General features: G+C 38.4%; 3 protein-coding genes across 3 annotated transcripts in view; 2 read left to right on the forward strand and 1 right to left on the reverse strand.

Moving 5' to 3' along the window:
• Positions 1–20,445, reverse strand: part of LOC107224455 (PH domain leucine-rich repeat-containing protein phosphatase 2) — a 99,719-nt gene that overhangs the window by 30,321 nt on the left and 48,953 nt on the right. The gene's annotated exons all lie outside the window — the stretch shown is intronic.
• LOC107216945 (C-type lectin domain family 3 member A) lies at positions 4,851–5,826 on the forward strand. The gene is made up of 2 exons (XM_015654282.2): positions 4,851–5,382; positions 5,450–5,826. Exons 1-2 carry the CDS (start codon positions 4,935–4,937, stop codon positions 5,602–5,604), a joined length of 603 nt encoding a protein of 200 aa, XP_015509768.2. The 5' UTR covers positions 4,851–4,934; the 3' UTR covers positions 5,605–5,826.
• LOC107217538 lies at positions 8,686–12,505 on the forward strand. The gene is made up of 3 exons (XM_015655103.2): positions 8,686–9,237; positions 9,328–12,140; positions 12,232–12,505. Exons 1-2 carry the CDS (start codon positions 8,784–8,786, stop codon positions 9,483–9,485), a joined length of 612 nt encoding a protein of 203 aa, XP_015510589.2. The 5' UTR covers positions 8,686–8,783; the 3' UTR covers positions 9,486–12,140; positions 12,232–12,505.

The following is a 20,445-nucleotide window of genomic DNA, read 5'->3' on the forward strand; positions in this document are numbered from 1 at the left end:
CTGAGATTCGTCTCTGCTCTCCGGTTGAAATATCTATTGCTTTTCGCAATTAGCGTCCAACCATAAAAGAAAAATAAAATCTAACCGAAGCGTCTCAAGGATATGCCTATGAAATGCGAAGAGTTAATCTTTTTTGCAGTATATTCTTAGGAGCCTATCATTTTTACAATAATTTCTGTAGATATCTTAACGATAATCAACGAACTTAACGTAATCCTCCACATGTAAAATATTTCAGATGGTTTTTGAATAATTAATTTTAACTTCTACGAAATATGCAAGTTGCGATCAGGATTCTGACGTGATTTCACTGACACTGTATAAGATTTTGTAACACGGTTCGCAATGAATTTCAAGAGATTGATAAAAGACTTAAATTAAAATTTAACAATTTCGTTAAAATGTTTCATCTGTTTTACCGATATTATGTGAATTCAATGACACTCTTCCATGCCATGAGGAATTCTCAAGGAATGGAGAAAGAACATTACGATAGTAATCCAGAATTTGTTGCTTATTTCTGGTACCCCAAGATTGGGGTAAATTCTTCGCAAGTCTACTGCGATTTTGCTGTTTGCCTTACAACATGATCGAGATTGGCATAAAATTTCAAAAAAAAAAAGTATCGTGTATCGGCTTAGGTATGCGTCAGATTTCGCAAGAGCCAAGACATCCTGGTCTACCATTATATTTTTAACAACGTGCTCGAGGGAATCACTCCCGTCGTTTTCTACGATATAAAACCGAGATTTTACGCTGATTGCTTAACCGCATTTACAAGAAACCGAGAAATAAAGTTAAAGCTATTTTAGAATTCTGATCGCGTGCCGCTGAGGACCGGATGGTTAAAGAATGAATTGTTCGGTGGACGGTCTGAATCAAAAGTCACAAGGGAGAAAAAACCGTCTCCGAAATCCGCACGAATGTTATTTAAACCAGTGACAGTGAATATGAATAAAAACGTCCTTTTTACGTAATAGAAATGAATATGAGTAAATATGTACAACGCAAGTTGAGATATCAAAAGTTTGAGACCACTTTTCATAACTTAGAACATTCGAAAAGATTAAACTCTAGTGTTTTTGATCCTAGTTTTGAATTTCTGGGCTCATTTTGTCCATTATAGAGACATAATTCTGAAATCAGTTCCGTGTTCAAGTATTCCTAAGCTTTGTTTTCTTTCCTCGCTCTCTGTCTTTCCTGCTTCGACAAACCGATCTTTTTTTTTTCTTTGTTTTTTTTAGGCTAAAGGCTTTTTTAATCAATCTTCGTAAAGGAACGAACATATTTGCTGTTTCTTTGCACGAGTCTATTATTCGCAGTATCTTCACCCCGGGGTAATTTGGAAGGCGATAAGCGCGAGATTCAAGTGATTAAAGCAGCGGGGCATTATATAGTAGCTTCCTGGCGTTTCAACCCTTTGAATACCAGCCAGTGAAACGAAATTCCCGTCGTGTTACCCTCTTCCTTTTTCCACCGTGGATGAGAATAAGAGACGAGTCAAAGGCGAGTTCGCGTCGTCGTTTAAGAAATTGGCAAGCCCGTTCAATCAGTCGGAGGTACGAAAGCTAATCAGCGGAATCCAATTTGCCTCGTCGCGTAGCGTCGCCTTCTTCGCTCTCCCCGAGACCGTATAACACAAACCCTGCCTTTATCTCCTCACCCCCGCATCGCCCCGCCGAAATATCCTTATCCCATTCTCGTTCCCATACCCCGCGGATCTCAGACCGGGAATCAAATATTCCGGGAAATAGTTTCAGACGAGAGGCCCTCCGGCTTGGCTTCGGGTGGCTCACGCGTTTTCCCCATTTACGGTTTATACATCCCGGAAAAAAAGCGTCATGCAAGCTCGGCCTGCCGGTGTTTCGAAAAGAAGTGAAATACGGAGAGAAGTTCATGCTGGGGAATTTTCTTCGGGACAAAATACATCCACAGCCGAGGGGTTAATCACTCATCGATTTATTGTACACCTGAATTCAAGATTACAAACATTTCAGAAATTTCAAAAGAGTTCGAGGGATTTCAAATGATTTCGCATGACTTTAGAATATTTCAGAAGATTACAAGAGACTTGGTGGGATTTTAAAAGATATCAAAAGATTTCAAAGATTACACAAGATTACAAAGATTTCACAAGATTTCATAGATTACACAAGATTTCAATGATTACAGAAGGTTTCAAAGAATACAGAAGATTTCAAGGATTACACAAGATTTCAAAAATTACACAAAATTTCAAAGATTACACAAGATTTCAAAGATTACATAAGATTTCAATGATTACAGAAGATTTCAAGATATTTCACAAGATTTCCGGAAAAGTGTACACCAGATTTCATGAATGATTAACCCATGGTCTATTATAGCCTTTGGTAGAATGTGCAACTTGTGTATGGTGTATACGAGTATTTTGGATGCGGCGAGACATGAGGATAGGTATACAGATGAAAATAGGTGTGGAGAGAAAGATAAGATTATGCTATTTACGCACATCCTCTCTCGTCACTCGTTGAAGCGAGTTTGAAAAGGAAGGTGTAACGATAATTGAATTATTGCGATAACCAGAACAATCCGCAAAAATTAAACAATTTTACTAATGCTGCGGAAATATTGCCTACTATACTTTACAGTGCAATGCTATGTCGACTTGAAACTCGAAAAATGGGGGAAAAGTTTTTTCGAATTTGTTTGAACCGAACGAATTTTACTTCAATATGAATCCAGTTATAGATCGTTTACTATAAACGCGTAAACAAGTTTCGTTTCATTCGATTGAAATTTAATAACCCTGAAAATCATTTTTTTTTTTTTTTAGTAAAAAGAAGCAAATAAGTGAAAAAAAAACGAAGGATTTAATCGAAAATTGCAATCGGCTCGAGTGTCTTCGTTATTTGAGATAAGAAACAAAATGCGAAAGCTCTGAAAGCTTGATATTACTGACGCCTCGTATCGTCCGACGCGACGCTAGGATTTGAGTTGCTTAAACTTACCGGGATTCCGCAACTTTCCGGGCAGATTAGGCACGAGTTTTACGCGCATCGGCGATCCTCTTCGTAGAGTTGACTCCCTATGTTATAATCGTATGCTTTAGGCTACGAGAATTGTACTGAAATTTGCCATTTTTCGACAGACTTACTTTTCGACACGTTTCAGCTTTGTTCGATTCGAGAAATGGGATCGTTCTAATAGAAAAATCGACGAATTGTAACGAAAATTTGGTACCGAACTTTTTGTCCTTGAATAAAATTTTTCGTTTTATAAGCTTAAAACGAGACGAATTCAAAAATTTTGTGTCAAAGTGGTTGGTTTTATCCGCTCTGCAAATAATCTCTAATATCACTCTGTACCGTGACGGAGTATTCAGAGTGATGAAATAATTCTTCCAACATCCTAAGTTGCACTTAAGATTAACTCGAATACGGAATTTCGAGAGTAGCTTTCTTCTTACCATCAAGATATCGGATATCGCAGTTTGACGTGTGCATTTAGTTTGCAGTAAAATACGCCCGGTCTGATTCACATGGCAGGTAAATATTTCATCGGATATTATTGCTTTTCATAAGCGGAACAACGCCTTGATTCTTTTTGTGTACAATAATCGAAATCATTCGCAGTTTCGAAGGAGAAAATACTACCGGAATTTGGGACGATTATTGTTGGAAGTTCTCACGTATCGACAATCAGAAAATTTAATTTCTGCAAGTCTTACGAAGATTGAAAATTCTCTCAAATCGTTTTGTTCTTACTCACGCAGCGGAACAGCATGACTTACATATTTCTATAATCGACATCAACAGGATTCGGAATACTCTGTTCGCTCTGATCGGAGTATCCTTCAGTTATTCCGTGACAACATTTCGATATCCGTTTCTGAACTGAATAATCCAATTTTGCAAAACATTTATTCAGACACACTTCAATAATTGCGCCTCGTTGAAACGTTGTACATTCGCTCCACGGTCAGAACTCGCAATTTTATACTCGTTTAATCTAAGCGGATATTTCATTATCAATATCTCTGCTGAACACGCAACTAATTATACTTTCATATGAATACCGCCTGAATCGAAAAAAATTTTTCCTACTGATAGCGTCGGGGACTTAGATTTGATAGCCTTACCAGTGCCTGATAATGATGCGGAATTTCGTCAGCACGCATCTTTCGGAACTGGATGCGAAACGCTCATTCATCGTCGTTTGTAGAAAAAAAACAAGCTTATAATGTCACGCGCGTTTGATTGGAATGTTGGAAAAATGAGTAACCGTTAATGTCGCAGCAAAACGTGATGTCACATTTGTCATACGAAATATTGTCAAATTTTCAGGTGTTAGATTCCTAAAATCGCCAAATACACTTCTCAAACATCAACTGTACGATGATTAATTTTTTTTTACAGTATCATTCATCATGATTTGAGAAAATGTAAAACAAGGTTGAAAATCAATTGACCGCAATCTTCCACGTAACTTGAAATGCTAATCTTTTGACAGAATATTTCTTTTGACCCAAGCAACCATTTTATGATCTGCCACGGTGTAAAATCACAAATTATTTGTTTCTGAAACATCCTAATGCAAATGTGTAGAACAGAGAGTCGAAAATTTTTACAAAACATGAAAATATTCGTCACACGTGAATGAATACGTGTCTAATTTGAATACATACGATACTTCGCGACCCACTAAAGCGCGTTTTAATCGACCAGATGTTACTCAATAGTCACTCAACTGCTGCAGGAAAAAATTGTCACGAAAAATAATCTCGCGTCTCCGTCGAGTATCAGGCGAGAAACGCGTGATGTAATGATTCATGCGAAGGCAAATAAAGGGCTTTGCAAACATGATGCGCTACCATTCTTGTGCGATACGCGGGCAACCATAGAACACCAGTACCAACGGCATACACCGTATCGGTTTTACCCTTGTGATCGAAGATGGCGCCGATGATCGCTTATACGCTGCCCGCGATGCAGCTCGTGTGTAATTTAGTCATCCCGCAAGCTCCCGACCTAACGCGTAATAATTCAGATGCGAAAACTCAAAACGCACCTGTTGTAAACGACTCACTGATTCTGGAGCTTGACGCAAGTACAACTTCGATTCCACCTGTGACTGCATCATTGCCGAAGATCGAAGCGAAGACTCTTCCGGACGGCTATAAAAGCTTCCCCGAAATTGGAGCAGCCTTCAAGTTGCATGATGAAAGTGCGACGTTTGCAGCGGCTAACAAAACGTGCATCGAGGAGGGTGGAAGCTTGGCGGTGATTGATTCTTGGACCAAGTTCGACATTGTTTATAAACTCCTACCGTCGGGCTACGATTATTATCACGTAGGCATCACTCGCAAGTCCGGAAGCAAGGATTGGGTTGACGTCAGGACAGGTAAGCTTAGACTTTCAACGGCCGTTGATTCTTTGAAACGAGGAAAGACTGATGAAATGTAATTTAGGATCGCCGCTGTCAGCCATACCTTGGGGACAAAATGAACCCGACGAAAGATACAACTGTGCATACATTGCGAAACGATTCCGTGGACTGTGGAGTTTCTACTGTTCGATGTGGCCGTTTGTGTGCGAGATTCAAGTTCCTCAGAGCGACGAGTGAGGAGTCCGTAAATCGGCTGTCGTGACCACTGATCGGATTCGGGCAAAACCGAGGGGTTCATCACTGACATTGTAATCTGGTGTGCACAGGTTGCTGAAATCCTACACATCCTTTGTAATCTTTGTCATCTCTGTAATTTTTAGTTCCGGTTACCGCTCAGTCCTCAACTATTTTCATTTTTAACCACAATCGAGAAATATAGTTCCAGGTAGAAAATGAAAATTAGTTTTCTAGCTGTTACCGGAAAGTCTAGTATCCGTTCCTATTCTTTCTCGTTACGATCGCTGTTACTATATATTCTTGTAACTGTTGCGAAAATTTAATGCTTGTGCAACAATAAATTGACGTTAAAGCCTTGTTTAACTAAAAATGTAGAGTAAACCGAACAAACTGATTTTGCGTTGCAATAACCAAAAAAGGATCGACCATAGCGCAAAATGGTTGCGCGTACCTCGTTTTTCATAATTCCAACAATATTCAAACAGTTTTTCAACGATACCTGTTTTACTGAATTTTTCCAGTTATTATATCAAATGAAATTTTTCTCAGTGTAATTCTTGCAATTTTTGATATTTTTCGTACCTACTCCTTGAAATCTTGGTGAACATTTTTGATCTTTTGTAACATTGCTGTGATCTTAGCAATATTTCTGTAATTCCTGCAATAATTCCAATCGATTCGTAATCAATTTTTAATCTTCGTAACTGTAATCAGTGTACGCGGGCAAGGCTGGTCATATACTACTAACCATAAAATATTTCTCTACTGTTATTGTCAAATAAAAATTGGTATCTGAACCGAAAAGTTTCCTCAAGAATTAAACTGCAACACGTTATTGGAATACGTACCAATTCCACTACGATTCACTTTTCACGGTAAAATGGCAAGTATGATATTTTCTCATTGTACCTAAGTTAATCAGAATTGAAATTCAGGTTCGATCACCAGACTCGATTGATCTCTACGATGTACCGACACTTCAGACATGCCAAAATTCAAATTATGATTAGCCCCTCAGTTTTGTCGCTGAGTGACCGTGAAAATAGGTTCGGGGACTAAAAATCGGTCATTTTGTGTAACCTGATGTGACAATTGTCGATCAGTGACTCTCTCGGGATGATCATTTTCCACGTGATAAGGTTTTTCCAAGATGCGTAATGGGTATGAATTCTTGATTTTTTTTTATGAAATTTTTTTGAATAATTCACTTCGGGAGAAAAGAAAGTTGCTAGAATTACGAAAAATTCACGATAAAATCTTTTTTTAATTTCGTCTACGCATATAATACACAATTACGTGAATGTTTTGTTGCTGTAAGCGGAATTATCCAAGCAGTGAAATCCTGGATAGAGTTCTTGTTAATGAAATGAATCTTCAGAGTAACGGAAATTAACACGCTCCCGTGTTTTGAGCATCTTCGAAACTGACTTTCCTCTATTTCGATTTTAACTGTGATTCGCGTAGTAATGTCCGATAAAAAAAAAACCTCGTCGGCGACCGAAGACTTTGAAAATCACTCTTGGCCGAGTTGCTATTTTTCGCTATTTCCAAGGATTGATAATATTACAATTTTCACGTTTGAAATTTCGGGATCATAAATGGAAGAATTCAAGGGAAGAAAAGTTCCGTGTGGTTACTCTTTTCAGGATAGGTAATCTTCCCTGCGCAAATGAGGAAAACGCATTCTTCGATCAATAGAGTTCATCGAATTTCTCAATAGTTCGAACATCTGTCGGCTACAATGGGATTTTTGCTAAATATACCAACATTTTGATCTCAGCATCATTCTACACTCGTTTCTACAATCGTTTCGCTTCAAAACTCTATCCGTTCGTTAAACAAATAGCATTCGCAGAGTCTGGCATGTGTATAACAGTACAATTTAACCGAATATTTTGAAACGAATTTGTAATTATATGTGATTATAGTCTCTTATCACCGGGGAATGTTACTATCTTCGTAATAATGTTTTGTTCGAGTACGGCAGTTCTTAGAATTACCGACAGATGAACCCCCGAATAAGAAGTCTTCTGGTTTTTCACATTTTGTGATCATAAATTTCATCTGAGAATTATAAAATTTTTACAATACAAATCAGTGCCAAAATTATGAGGATCAAAAAGTGATCTTGCGCTTCGTTTCATCTCCAATGAAAAATTCAGCAAAATGCCGAACTGTTTGTCTTCCATTTTTACTTTCAGACTACGAAAAAGTTACATTCGAAACTTTTCTTTGCAAGTCTAGAACTCTCTTAATTTTTTTGCTAATATCGAGAGATATTAGATTTACGAAAATTTCACAACAGATCATATTTTTTATGGCGATAAGTTTCCTTTAAAATAACCACAGCAATTTCTGTTCACGATATGTAGTTTTAAAGTAATAAACAGTTTCCATAAAAAAAAAGAATTAAAATGGATACGTTTTTTTGTTTTTTTTTTTTTGTATATATGTTGATTACTTTTGGGGGGGAGAGCGCGAAAAAATTCAGACATGATCAAAATAATTAACCACTTTAGTGCACGCGATACAATCCAGTAATTTTGCCATATGGTCTTCACACGTCATCTGAACACAGAAATTTTAGAGTTTAAAATCAAGAGTATCTTTACTCGGCTGCTCAAGCTTGGAAGCGAATTCTTAAATATTCAGAACGACGAACAAAAAATGAATAAGTAAATAAATAAAATAAAAACAGCCGGACCAGCAAATTCTAAAGTGTTGGAACCAACAAGACTTTCACTGCGATAGTAAAATTTTTGCAATACAGTCAAGTGGGCTTCCAATGTAGCAGACCTGTTAAATTTACCTACCGTCTGTATACTCAAACCAAAATTTGCTGCTCCAGCGTGTTATTTTATTTCGCATTTGTCACGAATAAACTTTATATCTCGATCGAATGTAAAAAATATATTCCTCTCAAACCACTCTATCGCGTTTTATCGAGTCAACACTTCTCAGTATTCAGGCACGTCATTTTTGTTCTTTGTAGATAAATGATTTCCTCTCCCTTCCAGCGCTTTGAATGAGACGTACATGAGAGATAAAATGACTGGCTCGAAGCCACGTAAAGTGCGTCGAAACATCGTGACCTGCCATTGTTGTGCGGCTAGTCACGAAGCACCGTCGACCACATTACATTCTTACCGATAGTGAATTAGCTACCGTATTAATCGAAAATGGCACCGATGATCGCCTACATAATGCTGCCCGCAATGCAGCTCGTGTGTAATGTAGTAATTCCGGATATCGATTCGAGAGTCGCGCTGGGTGTGTTGAAAAATGGAAACGTATCCATCGTCGACTGTTCTCCGATCGTGCAGCATGACGCCGATCCGAATTCAAATCCAAACGAGTCTATGTTACCGCCGTACATCGAAATGCCGATGACGACTCTCCCGGATGGCTACGAAAGCTTCCCCGAAGTTGGAGCAGCTTTCAAGTATCACAGCGATGAAGCTGTGACGTGGCAAGCGGCCACAAAGAAGTGCATCGAGGAGGGTGGAAGCTTGGCTGCGATTGATTCCTGGCACAAGTTCGATATCCTGAAGCTACTCGTAACGCCCCCAAGTCACATCCACGTGGGATTCACTCGCATGTACGAAAGCAAGGATTGGGTCGACGTCAGGACAGGTAAGCTCGGACTTTTAACGGCCTTTGCCTTTTTTTTTCAAACACGGACAGTCCGATAATACGCGATATTTTCGACCTTTCGTGACTCAGGATCACCCTCGGCAACCGTACCATGGGCGATAGACGAACCTTGGGGCGATTACTACTGCGTCAGAATGCATCCAACGACGCTCGGATTGTTGAGCGACACTTGTTCAGCTCGACGGCATTACGTTTGCGAGATTGAAATTCCTCGGGGTAACAACTGAAGAGGTCGTCGGGGTTGTGAACGAGACAAACGGCGATCACGTTTTACCAAGACTCCGAGTGTAACGCCACGGTATTTTTTAACTATGAGCATTCAATAAAAATCCGCATTCGAATCGCGAAAGCTTTCAAGTCAGTTAACCGATTCCCGATCACCCGAGTAGCGACGCTGTTCAAAAACCATTTCAAATTTCTTTTTTCACCGAATTTCATCACGACGGTGTATTTCAGGATCGACTTAATCAACTTGACATCTGTCTGAGACATTCATGATATACGACGGTGTGGTTATGGTCAAAGTAACGTCAAATCCACCATCAAATCCTTCATATTATCTTCTACACATATTTTACTGACTTATATAAATGTTTTATTGTTGTAGTCGAAATTATTCAAGTAATCTTACAGAGGTTTTGTTCGACTATTGAGCTTCGGAGTAACGGAAATGGTGATTTTTCACGCCATTCCGTATATAACGAGTTGTGGTCGACACGATCACGTAACGTAAATTTCAATATTTGAACCAATTAGACAGGCCCGCGAAATATAACTCTAAATTTCTGCGTAAGACAACAATTTTTTTTTTTAGGTATTTAGGTATATTGAATTAAAATATAGGGCAGGTTTTATTTTTACAGCGCGTCGAGATTTCTTTTTAAGCAAGATATGCATATTTCCAGATTTCCGAACAACTTTTATAAAAAATCAGAGTATAATGAATTTATAACCGAACGTTTAGTTATCAAATGAACAGCATTAGTTTCAGAAAAAGACTTGAGGTGGAAGGCCACTGTGACGGCTGGAAAAATAACAGATTTTAAAGAATTTTTTTCACGGGGATAACTTATTAACAAAGGGATCTGATCCTTGGTATTTTATTCAGTCTATATTAAATTTGTTTTATACAAATTTTTAGCAAAAAATATGCAAAATCAACAAAGATGTAGGCTTCGATTTAACAAACTAATAAAAAAATGTCCCCTCCATCGTGGTACTGATATGTGGACAAAGAATTATCTGAAAATATAAAACAAAATTTTATCAACATCTACGCAAGTGTAGCAATCGTTGTTGGTGGCCGTATTCACCTTTTTTTTTTACATTCGATCACGGCTTGAAAAAAAAGTGTTATGACAAAAAAAAAATGCTAATCTCTCACTATTTTATAAATAATAATTGGAGAATAAAAAGAAAAACGGCACCGTACGACGATAGCTACATTTGCGTAGATGTTGATAAAATTTTGTTGTTTATTCTCAGATAACCTTTCGCCCAGATATCGATGCCACGATGGAGGGGAAATTTTTCGTTAGTCAAAGTCCATATATTTGCTAATTATAAATATTCTCCAATGATAATTTGTATAAAACGAGTTTGATATACAATTAATAAAATACCAGCAATCCAGTCCCCTTATTAATTGATTATCCCTGTGAAAATTCTTCAAAATCGGTTATTTCTTCGTCTGTCATGGAACTACCGTCTGTTTTTCCAGAAACAACTCAAGACAATCGATACACGTATCTCTGAACATTCGTAAAATTACCGTAAACAATTAGTGAAGGTAGATGAATATTTAAATATCAAAAATATCAACGCTACCCTTACGCATAATCAACACAGAATTGGAAGTTGAGTCGAGTAGTGCTAAGAAAACAGAAGGAAAATATTTTTTTCCGAAAATTTACGTGATAAATAGATATTTAAATGTTTCTTTCATCGAATATCTACCGAAATTATGACTCGTTTTTGTCAAGGAAAAACCATCGCAGGCCTGTGTTATTAACGAACTGTTGCATTGTCGTTACAGCTGTGATAAATACTATCTCTGATTTTACCCCGGTGTGGATATTTTTGAGAAACTTAGGCAGCTCCTATTTACTTTTTACCGAAGACGTCAAATTCGCGCAACATTCTTCCGTAAGTCGAGAATTATCTGTTATTCCGACCGACTTCAAACTTCACCCTCCCCTACTTCAATACGCTTCGGATGTGCGGGACATAATTATCGTTTATAATTAAGAGGATGAGATTAAATATCTTTTGCAAACTCGTTCTGGGTTCGTCCAATCCCGTCTTACTACGTTCTCCCACGCTCCTGAGGCCAGATATCAGGCCGCAGGGCTACATAAATAGCGTTGAAAGCTGATAAAATTGCATCAGTGAGTCTGGAAAGCTACAGTTGGAAGCAAAGATGGCACCTCTGATCTCTTATACGCTGCCTGCGATACAGCTCGTGTGGATTCTTGTCGTCCCGGGAGCTTTAGCCGCGAATATCGCCAATTTGGATTCAAGTCTTGCGGTGCAGTCGGAAAATCCGAACTTGTCCAACGCGGAAAACTTGGCTGTCTCGGGGCTAAACGTAACTCCGACTTCAAATCCAGCTGTGACTGAATCGTCGCCGAAGGTCGGAACCGAGACTCTACCGGTCGGTTATACGAGCTTTCCTCAAATCGGAGCAGCTTTCAAGTATCATCGTGACGAAAAGGTGACGTGGCGAAATGCTGCGCAGAAATGCGTCGACGAGGGCGGAAACTTGGTGGTGACTGATTCCTGGCGCAAGTTCGACGTCGTTCAGTCACTCTTATCACCCGGCGATAAGATCCACGTAGGAATTCGCGAGGACGTATCCGGGAATTGGGTGGACGTCAGGACAGGTAAGTTAACGACGAAACTTTCAATGGCCTCTGATAATTTTCAAACACAGAGTCGGATAATGTATAACGTCTTCGACCGTTGGTTATTTAGGATCACCCGTGCCGACTGTACCTTGGCAATCGGTTCAACCTGCCGGTCAAGGCTACTACTGTGCCGCAATGTTCAAAAATGTTCGAGGACTGGACAACCATTGGTGCGAAGGAATCGAATATTTCGTATGCGAGATTGGGATTTGAGTAAAAATTGCTGAGCGCGTTGACTCGCGAATATAACCATTAATTAGCTGATAACGGAACCCTAGATGCGTGTTACTGCGATATATTTTGTCATTTTACTCGTCGAATAAAAGTTGGTGTTTCAATTAGAAAGGCTTTCAACAACAAGTCGATCGGTTTACTTTCCGTCATTTTAATCAGAAATTCCGTCATCTCGAAAATCTTCCGAGACTTCGGTTTCCAGTTACAGAATTTTCAAGAAATTTTTCGACGAAATGACAAACGTGCGCATTTCGATTAAATGTTGCACGTTGGTCCGAAGAGTACTTGCAAATATCGAACCGGCTGGTGTAATTTGACTCTTCTAAAAGATACTACGGCAAATTATAAAACAAATCCTAAATATCTGGGATATGCGACGAACACCCTATATTACAAACACATTTCATCAACGATTCGGTATTTCTATAGAAATCTCACTTAAAAAATTTGCGAACTTTGTTCTGTTCTGTTCTGAAAAATTCCTGTGACAATCTACCGAATTCAGGATCTCACTTCAAAATTCTTTGAACCCTAAAAAAAAAAATGATCCGACAGTCGAATAAATTTAGATACTGAAGTCTGACGTAATAACGATTCGCGTGTGATTGAAAAGCTTGAAACTTTCTGAACTTGTCGAAAACCTTTCCAAAATCTCATAGAATTCTCATGAATTCCACGTGGAATTTTATTCGTCCGTTTTCGCTCAAGGGCAAACACAAATCTATCCCGTTCTGTTTTCTTCCTCTATTCGTTCTTCATCGGCAATTCTGCCAATTGCAGATGAACGATCAGCCACAGCAGAATTCAGATAAGAGAATAATCATGTAAATAATTTTAAGACATCAAGATTCCTCAAATTTCAGAACTCCTATAATCAGTGCTTACCGCTTATGCAAAACTCATCGATTGGACATTTCTATCGAATATGAGCTGTCGAATTCTCAACATTTTTAGCTATCGTGGGTAAACAAATCTGGCCCAGCTTGCGTTTTGTTCGGAAAAAGTTTGATCAAGTGTTTTCCAAGCTGTTGCCCAAACTCTGTGGATACCGGATTGAATTTCGAAAAAAATCAGATTCTTCTTATACACGAAACAGACATTTCGTCATTTTTCCGACGAAAGAAATTAGCAAAAATTTCGAGGTATTAATACTCATCGGAGAAAACGACTTGACGTGTCTTTTGTCGACGGCAAAGCCTGGAGAGTTCTAAGATCGTCAATCATATCTGAGTAAGTACGCCTGTTAAATCTTTACATGCGACGATTTTGAATCAATAATGCTGTAACAATGCTGAATCGCCGTTACACGTTACAAGCTTCGCCTATTCAAAGCCTATTCACGTATCCTTGACCAAGCAATAAAAAGTCATTCGTCCCTAATTCTCCCATCCCTCGATCTCCGTAACTTTCGATGGCGTAAGGTACACGGTAAGGGATTTGTGTATGAAAGCTGCGAGAAAAATCGCGAATACCGCAACTAATTCTGGAAGTTTTGCGGGCTGCACTTACCGGGTGTAATTATTCCGGCTGATATCCTGCAGGCTCACTTTCACTCTCTGAGTCCCTTTGAGAGTTTGTCCCGAGCTAGGAGCGCGGTTTATTTGGAGTCAAGAGGCAGGCGACGAGACGCGGATTCTTTCCCTTTCATCTTGGAAATTGGCAGCTAAATATTAACCCCGTAATTTTGGTCGCCCGGACATTTGACTCGCCTGTTTCACTGAGAGAAATTTCTATTTTCATGCTTTAACACAATCGAAAAATATAGTTCTAGGTACGAAATGAAAATTAGTTTTCTAGCTGTTACCGGAAAGTCTGGTATCCGTTACTATTCTTTCTCACTATTGTCACTGTTGCTATATTTTTTCGTGTGACTGTTGCGAAAATTTAATGCTTGTGCAACGATAAATTGACGTTGAGGCCTTGTTTGACTAAAAAAGTAGAGAAAACCTCAGAAACTGATTTTGCGTTGCAATAACCAAAAAAGGATCGACTGTAGCGCAAAATGGTTAGGCGTTCCTCGTTTTTCGCATTTCCAACAATATTCAAAGAGATTTTTTTAACGATACATGTTTTACTAAACTTTTCTAGTGACCGTAACAAACGAAATTTTCCTCATTGTAGATGCCTTATTCGCGCGTTCAGATTTCTTGTATACCTGCAGTTAATGAGGCACTCCGCAAGCGTGATACACTCACGGAGTGCGGTGCGAGCTACGTTTGTTCGATTAATCATGTGCAAACAATACGTCAAGCTCTGTTTGCCAGCCTGGGTAGCTTTACACGATTCTTGGCAGGACGTCAAGCTCGCTTTGGCTCTCCGAACTCTCGACTCCAGCATGCTTGCCGGCATGGGGCTTTGGTCGAAATCGATTCGTTTCATCGAGTTCCAATCGTCTCACCGAAAATCAGCATTGACCATTCGGCGAAACGTTGGGTAGATGTGAAAGTTCACAGAGATTGGTGACATTCAGTCTTTGATAGTGACTTTAATGGATTTCGAGTCACGCAACTAACTGTATATTCATAAATATTAGGGTGTTTGAGAGAAAAATAATTTGTTTAAGTTTGAAGAGAGGTTGTGGCAAAATATGACCGTTACAAGTCGCGTGGATAATCACGATCCGTTGATTTTTCACTTTTATACATCATTTTAAATTTATCAAGAATGGTGGATAAATTTTTGTTTTTATTGCTTCCATCGATCATAATATCAATTTACGGCACTAAGAAATTATTCTCAGCGCACTAAAGAATAACTTGGTCTTAAAAGATGATCACATTACGACTTAAAGTTCTCAAAGTTGACTAATTCCGACCCTTTGCTATCGCAAATAGAGAATCTCGTCACTGCGGATCGAAGGATGTCAGGATCGCCGTTTCTGACGCTCGTTTCCTGCCAAAATATCCGATTCCAGCCCGGAAATCACCGGCAAACGACCCGGACGCCAGGGACGAAACAGTCGGAGACAAATTTCTTATCCCTCTGCAGGATTGCTCAACGTGCTTTGTAAACGAAGCCTGAAGATCCCGCTCAGCTCAAGATCAACTTCATTCATCTCGATTCATCTCACGTCAATCGTTGCGCTTCTCACACCATTACGGAAAATTGTACATTTCCTTAGGTGTTACGAGAGCTGGGTTGAGTTCCGTATCCGGTTTGCGATTCAAATTGGATAGTCAGGTTTGTATGTCGTTACGTTTTATACCGTGCACTCGGATTCAGTTTGAAAAAAAAAGTTTTTTTCTTCTCTACGCGCTCGATATTTTTCTGGATCAAAACATTTGAAAGGCGGTAGTTTTGGACAATTCAAACAAGCAGTTCCTTACAGTCTAAATGAATATACTTTCCAACGGATTTTTGCTGATTTTAGAACCTTCTTTGGAATACCCGAAAAGCTTGTCAAAATTTCTTGGTATTTTGGTATTGCGGTTTAGTTCAGTCTACATTCTCGACAGCAGTTTCAAAACGTTAAGCTTCACTTTTCCGGAGGTAAAAATTTGTGGTCAAGTATTATTTCATAGCTTGGTAGTTTTCAATTCTCAATTTTTCAATTCTGTAGTTTTCAATAGTTACTTCAGCTTCTATGATTCCTCAATTGGTGTTTAGTTCCGAGTACCGAAGTCTTAGATTTTAGTTTTCACAACTTTGATCTATATCCAGACTCTCAATCTTGCGTTATTTCGAGTTATCAGTTCGCGTAGCTTGCGGCAACGATGGTTTTGTAGATTTTGAATACGAATTGTCAACACCAGCATCCAGTTTTCATTCCGAGTTATCGATTCCAATTTTAAGCTGCACATTTCTCTTATTTACTCCTCAAATCACATTTTGATACCAATACGTTTTTGCTCTCAATAAATGTAGTTCGCCATAACTCATTGTCAGAGTCAGTCTTTTGTAGTTTTCTCCCGCATTTTCTGGCACAACCACATTCTAAATAAGTGACAAGCTTCGGTTGTATCAGTTTTTTTTTAAACGCCATCGCATTAATTCTGCAAGGATTTTTAGAATTTTTATTCATCTTTGGCTTTTCGATAATTTTCATTTATAACAAGTTTTTCTTTTTTCGTAACTGTCCGTCGGCCATTTCCCAATTTCCCTTGTCACCTGGTAATTTCGACTACTCAATTACACAACTCAATCGTCACTTTTGATTCGTTACATCAGTTACACAGACGTTCGCAATCCTGCAATTCTCGAACTTCTCTTTCCACCAGATAATCACGCGACGCTAAATCATCCCACCGAAAAGCTTTGACTCGCAAATTTTCTCACGAAAAGCTTTACGATACGTACACCGTGCATGTAAATTTCGTGTCAAATATCCTGCTCTCCTTGCCAGGACTCTGACAATGGCACTCGTTGACCTCGCAATTTCATTTTGCTTCGTTTGCATCCGGCGCATCCTGCAGGATGTTGAAGCTTTGACATTCTGAAAGGAACCGAGAGACACGGCATCTGCGTCCCGAGACAGGGGTGGGTGGGTTTCACCGCCACTACGAACCACGACAGTAAAATCTAGGTTTATGATTTAGGTAGACGCGTTGCTAAATATTCAAGAGACTAGCCGGTGCCGCTTTGTTTCGCAATACAATAAACCGACAGTGCCTTCATTATTAAGACCCCGTTTTGAATTATTAAGGCGGGACGATATACGCGCCATCCTTTGTGTTATATTCGCCCCGCGTTATACCCACTTGGTAAATTGTCGCGTTTCCAGTTGTTTTCTCACTGATCTTCTGCTTTCGTGGATAATAAGTCCCGCATAATTCATCTCATACGGTATCGAACAGCTAGGCGAGACTCGGAATTAAACAGTTTCGTCTGTCTGTTTTTTTTTTTTCTCTTAATAATTACCGAACCCTGGGTAACTGACAATTTCTGAAAATCCCTAACTTATGCTGTTCAAATGCATCATGTTTCAGAGAAATTTTGAGAAATCTATCAATCATCGATCTGCAGTATTCGGATAGATTTCAACGTAACATTTTGCCATGTAATATTCCATTATTATTATCTAACACGATATTGAGCGAGAATGAGTGACGTGGAACAAAGTAAGACTGTCCGTGGATACACTGAGAAAAATTTTTAGTCCCGGTTACCGCTCAGTCCTTAACTATTTTCATTCTTTACTACAATCGAAAAATATAGTTTTAGGTAGAAAATGAAAATTAGTTTTCTAGCTGTTACCGGAAACTCTGGTATCCGTTACTATTCTTTCTCATTACGATCGCTGTCGCTACATTTTCTTGCAACTGTTGCGAAAATTTAATGCCTGTGCAACAATAAATTGACGTAAAAGCCTTGTTTAACCAAAAAAGTAGAGTAAACCTCACAAATTGATTTCGCGTTACAATTACCAAAAAAGGATCAACAATAGCGGAAAATGGTTACGCGTACCTCGTTTTTCGTAATTCAAATAATATTCAAACAGTTTTTTCAACGATACCTGCTTTACTGAATTTTTCTAGTTACTGTAACAAATGAAATTTTACTCAGTGTACCATTACCAAAGAAACATACACGTGGACGAGTATGAAGTTAGGAAAAAACGTTACTTCGCACCTTTAGGAATGTATGAAATTTAGAAAACTACGACAAGCAAAACAACCTCTTATTTTGAAAAGCCAATACTTTGAAAGTAATTCTAAAATTGCGCATTCATGATTTGTTCACCTGACGATTCGTCGCGTTAACGTTAGTAACTTCGGCGTCGTACGCGTGGTGAGTTTAAGGACGGTAAACATCCGCCAGTTCTCGCTGAATTTTTAACAGTCGTCTGAATATTCCATACGAAGCTCCGTCTACAGCCCCTTCCAGGAAAGTTCATCTTCTCGATCCCGTTCATAGATGATTCACAAATTTCGCTCGCGAATGCCGACGATTATCTATCTTTCGGAGTGTGTGTACAACCTATAACTACTGAGAAAAGTTTCATTTGTCACAGTAACTAGAAAAATTCAGTAAAGCAGGTATCGTTAACAAAAACTGTTTGAATATTGTTGGGATTACGAAAAACGAGGTACGCGTAACCATTTTGCGCTATTGTCGATACTTTTTTGGTAATTGCAACGCAAAATCAGTTTCTGAGGTTTACTCTACTTTTTTGGTTAAACAAGGCTTTAATGTCAATTTATTGTTGCACAAGCATTAAATTTTCGCAACAGTTGCAAGAAAATCTAGTAACAGTGATCGTAATGAGAAAGAATAGTAACGGATACTAGACTTTCCGGTAACAGCTAGAAAACTAATTTTCATTTTCTACCTGGAACAAAATTTTTCGATTGTGGTAAAAAATGAAAATAGTTAAGGAGTGAGCCGTAACTTGGCGCGAGCATTTTTGCTGCCTTTCATCCCCCTTTCTTCCTCTTTTTATTTTTCTTTTTCTTCCTTCAGTCTTTCGCTTTTATTCCCTCAGCTTCGCCACCCGGAAAAGCTCACCGAGTGGATTGAGTTAGCCAAGTTAAACAACCGAACGCACTGCCGAAGCATAGGGTTGTAGGAAATCGAGGGTCTGCAATAATTAAAGGACAAATAGCTTTTATCGATTCGTTGTTTTTCGTTTTTTCTATTCTGATATTCCATTCCCGAGAACGTAGTGCCAGCATCAAAAAAAAAGAAACGCCTAATTTTCAACTCGGTAAACATGTTTTATCACTTACAGGTTATCTTTTGTTTTCTTTGAGAAACTATTTCATCGTTTCGGATAAACTTCGGCGCAGTAATCAGTTCACCGATCTGAAAACATTTTTTGGCCACAAAATAGTGGCTAAAGAAAATTTTGAAAAACTCGCCTAGTTTTGCATTAATGTTTAAAGAAGTTGATGCATAATTGGTTTCTATCAGTTTACGGCTTCTTCAATTTTTCAGAATCTCAACCCATTTATGGGAATAAGTCAAGATATTTACAAATAAATAATGCTAGTCGTATTATTGATAAAAAGTTTCACTGTCGGACTAAAAGATTAAATAACCGTGTGAAAGAGTCGATCTATTCTGTAACAAAAAGTCTAGAATCTTCGTTACTTACTTCCGATTCAACATTTGGCGAATCTCCAACTGTTGCAAAGTAAAATTATTATAAAAAAAAAGAAAATAAAAATCGTCAGTTCACCTGCGAGAGACGTACGAGTTTGAAATTGGCAGAATAAAACGCGACGCTTTTCAGGATTTGCGAAGGATTACAAACAGCGTTTTTTCAACTTTCAATTCGTCACGTAAACAACGTTTTACGCGTCAAACGTTGTCGGCGTACTTCTCAAGTCTGGCTGGTTATCGACTCACCTTATACGTCGAAAGTTTGCTTTCAATATCGATTCTAGAACGACGGATGTGTTCGAAGTACGGTTTTTATGGTCAATTGGCAAATGGCACGCAATTGCTGAGACTGCAGATATCTTGGCACAAGGTTCTTGTGTAACTTGAATTGAAAAAAAACTATTTCATTCAACTTGCAACGGAAAAAGCTGATGCAGGACTGTACAAAATCCCAGAGTATAAATCGACAGTCTAGCTTTCGGATAAACACCGAGGGTCAGTATTGGACGGTTTTAAACCGAAAATTTTCACGGTATAAATCGACAGAAGTATTCAAAATGAACGTAGTCAACTATTCTGATTGATAAGGAGCAATGCAGAGAATAATTGAAAATCGTAGAAAAAATTGATAACAACTTGGAGAGATCTCGAGACATGACAAAAAATAACTAATTATAAAATTATAAACCAAAATAATTATAAACTAATTTATAACGATATGTAGAAATCAACAATTCAATTAGGAAAAATTTAACATCCTAACAACAAAGAATTATTTTTGCGCGAGTTGTTTTGGGGTAAAATTAAAGGGTAGTTTTCCACGATTTCAGCCAAACAAGAGCTAAAATGCCCTTAGATAAATCACGGTGTTGAAAATAGCTATACATGGATGAACAAAAACAAGACGAAGTGGTGAAAAAAAAAAAAAAAAAGAATGAAACCTATAAAAAGAGAAAAGAAAAACCCACGGCGGAAAATATCCGGACAAAAAATAATTGGTAATAAA

The sequence above is a fragment of the Neodiprion lecontei genome, chromosome 2 (genome assembly GCF_021901455.1).
Source record: "Neodiprion lecontei isolate iyNeoLeco1 chromosome 2, iyNeoLeco1.1, whole genome shotgun sequence".
NCBI lineage: Eukaryota > Metazoa > Arthropoda > Insecta > Hymenoptera > Diprionidae > Neodiprion > Neodiprion lecontei.

Excerpts from the sequence above, each read along its gene's own strand:
- LOC107216945 (XM_015654282.2), top strand. The coding sequence starts at position 4,935 with ATGGCGCCGATGATCGCTTATACGCTGCCCGCGATGCAGCTCGTGTGT. Across the intron at positions 5,383-5,449 it reads TTGGGTTGACGTCAGGACAG|GATCGCCGCTGTCAGCCATA; the intron begins GTAAGCTTAGAC and ends AATGTAATTTAG.
- LOC107217538 (XM_015655103.2), top strand. The coding sequence starts at position 8,784 with ATGGCACCGATGATCGCCTACATAATGCTGCCCGCAATGCAGCTCGTG. Across the intron at positions 9,238-9,327 it reads TTGGGTCGACGTCAGGACAG|GATCACCCTCGGCAACCGTA; the intron begins GTAAGCTCGGAC and ends TTCGTGACTCAG.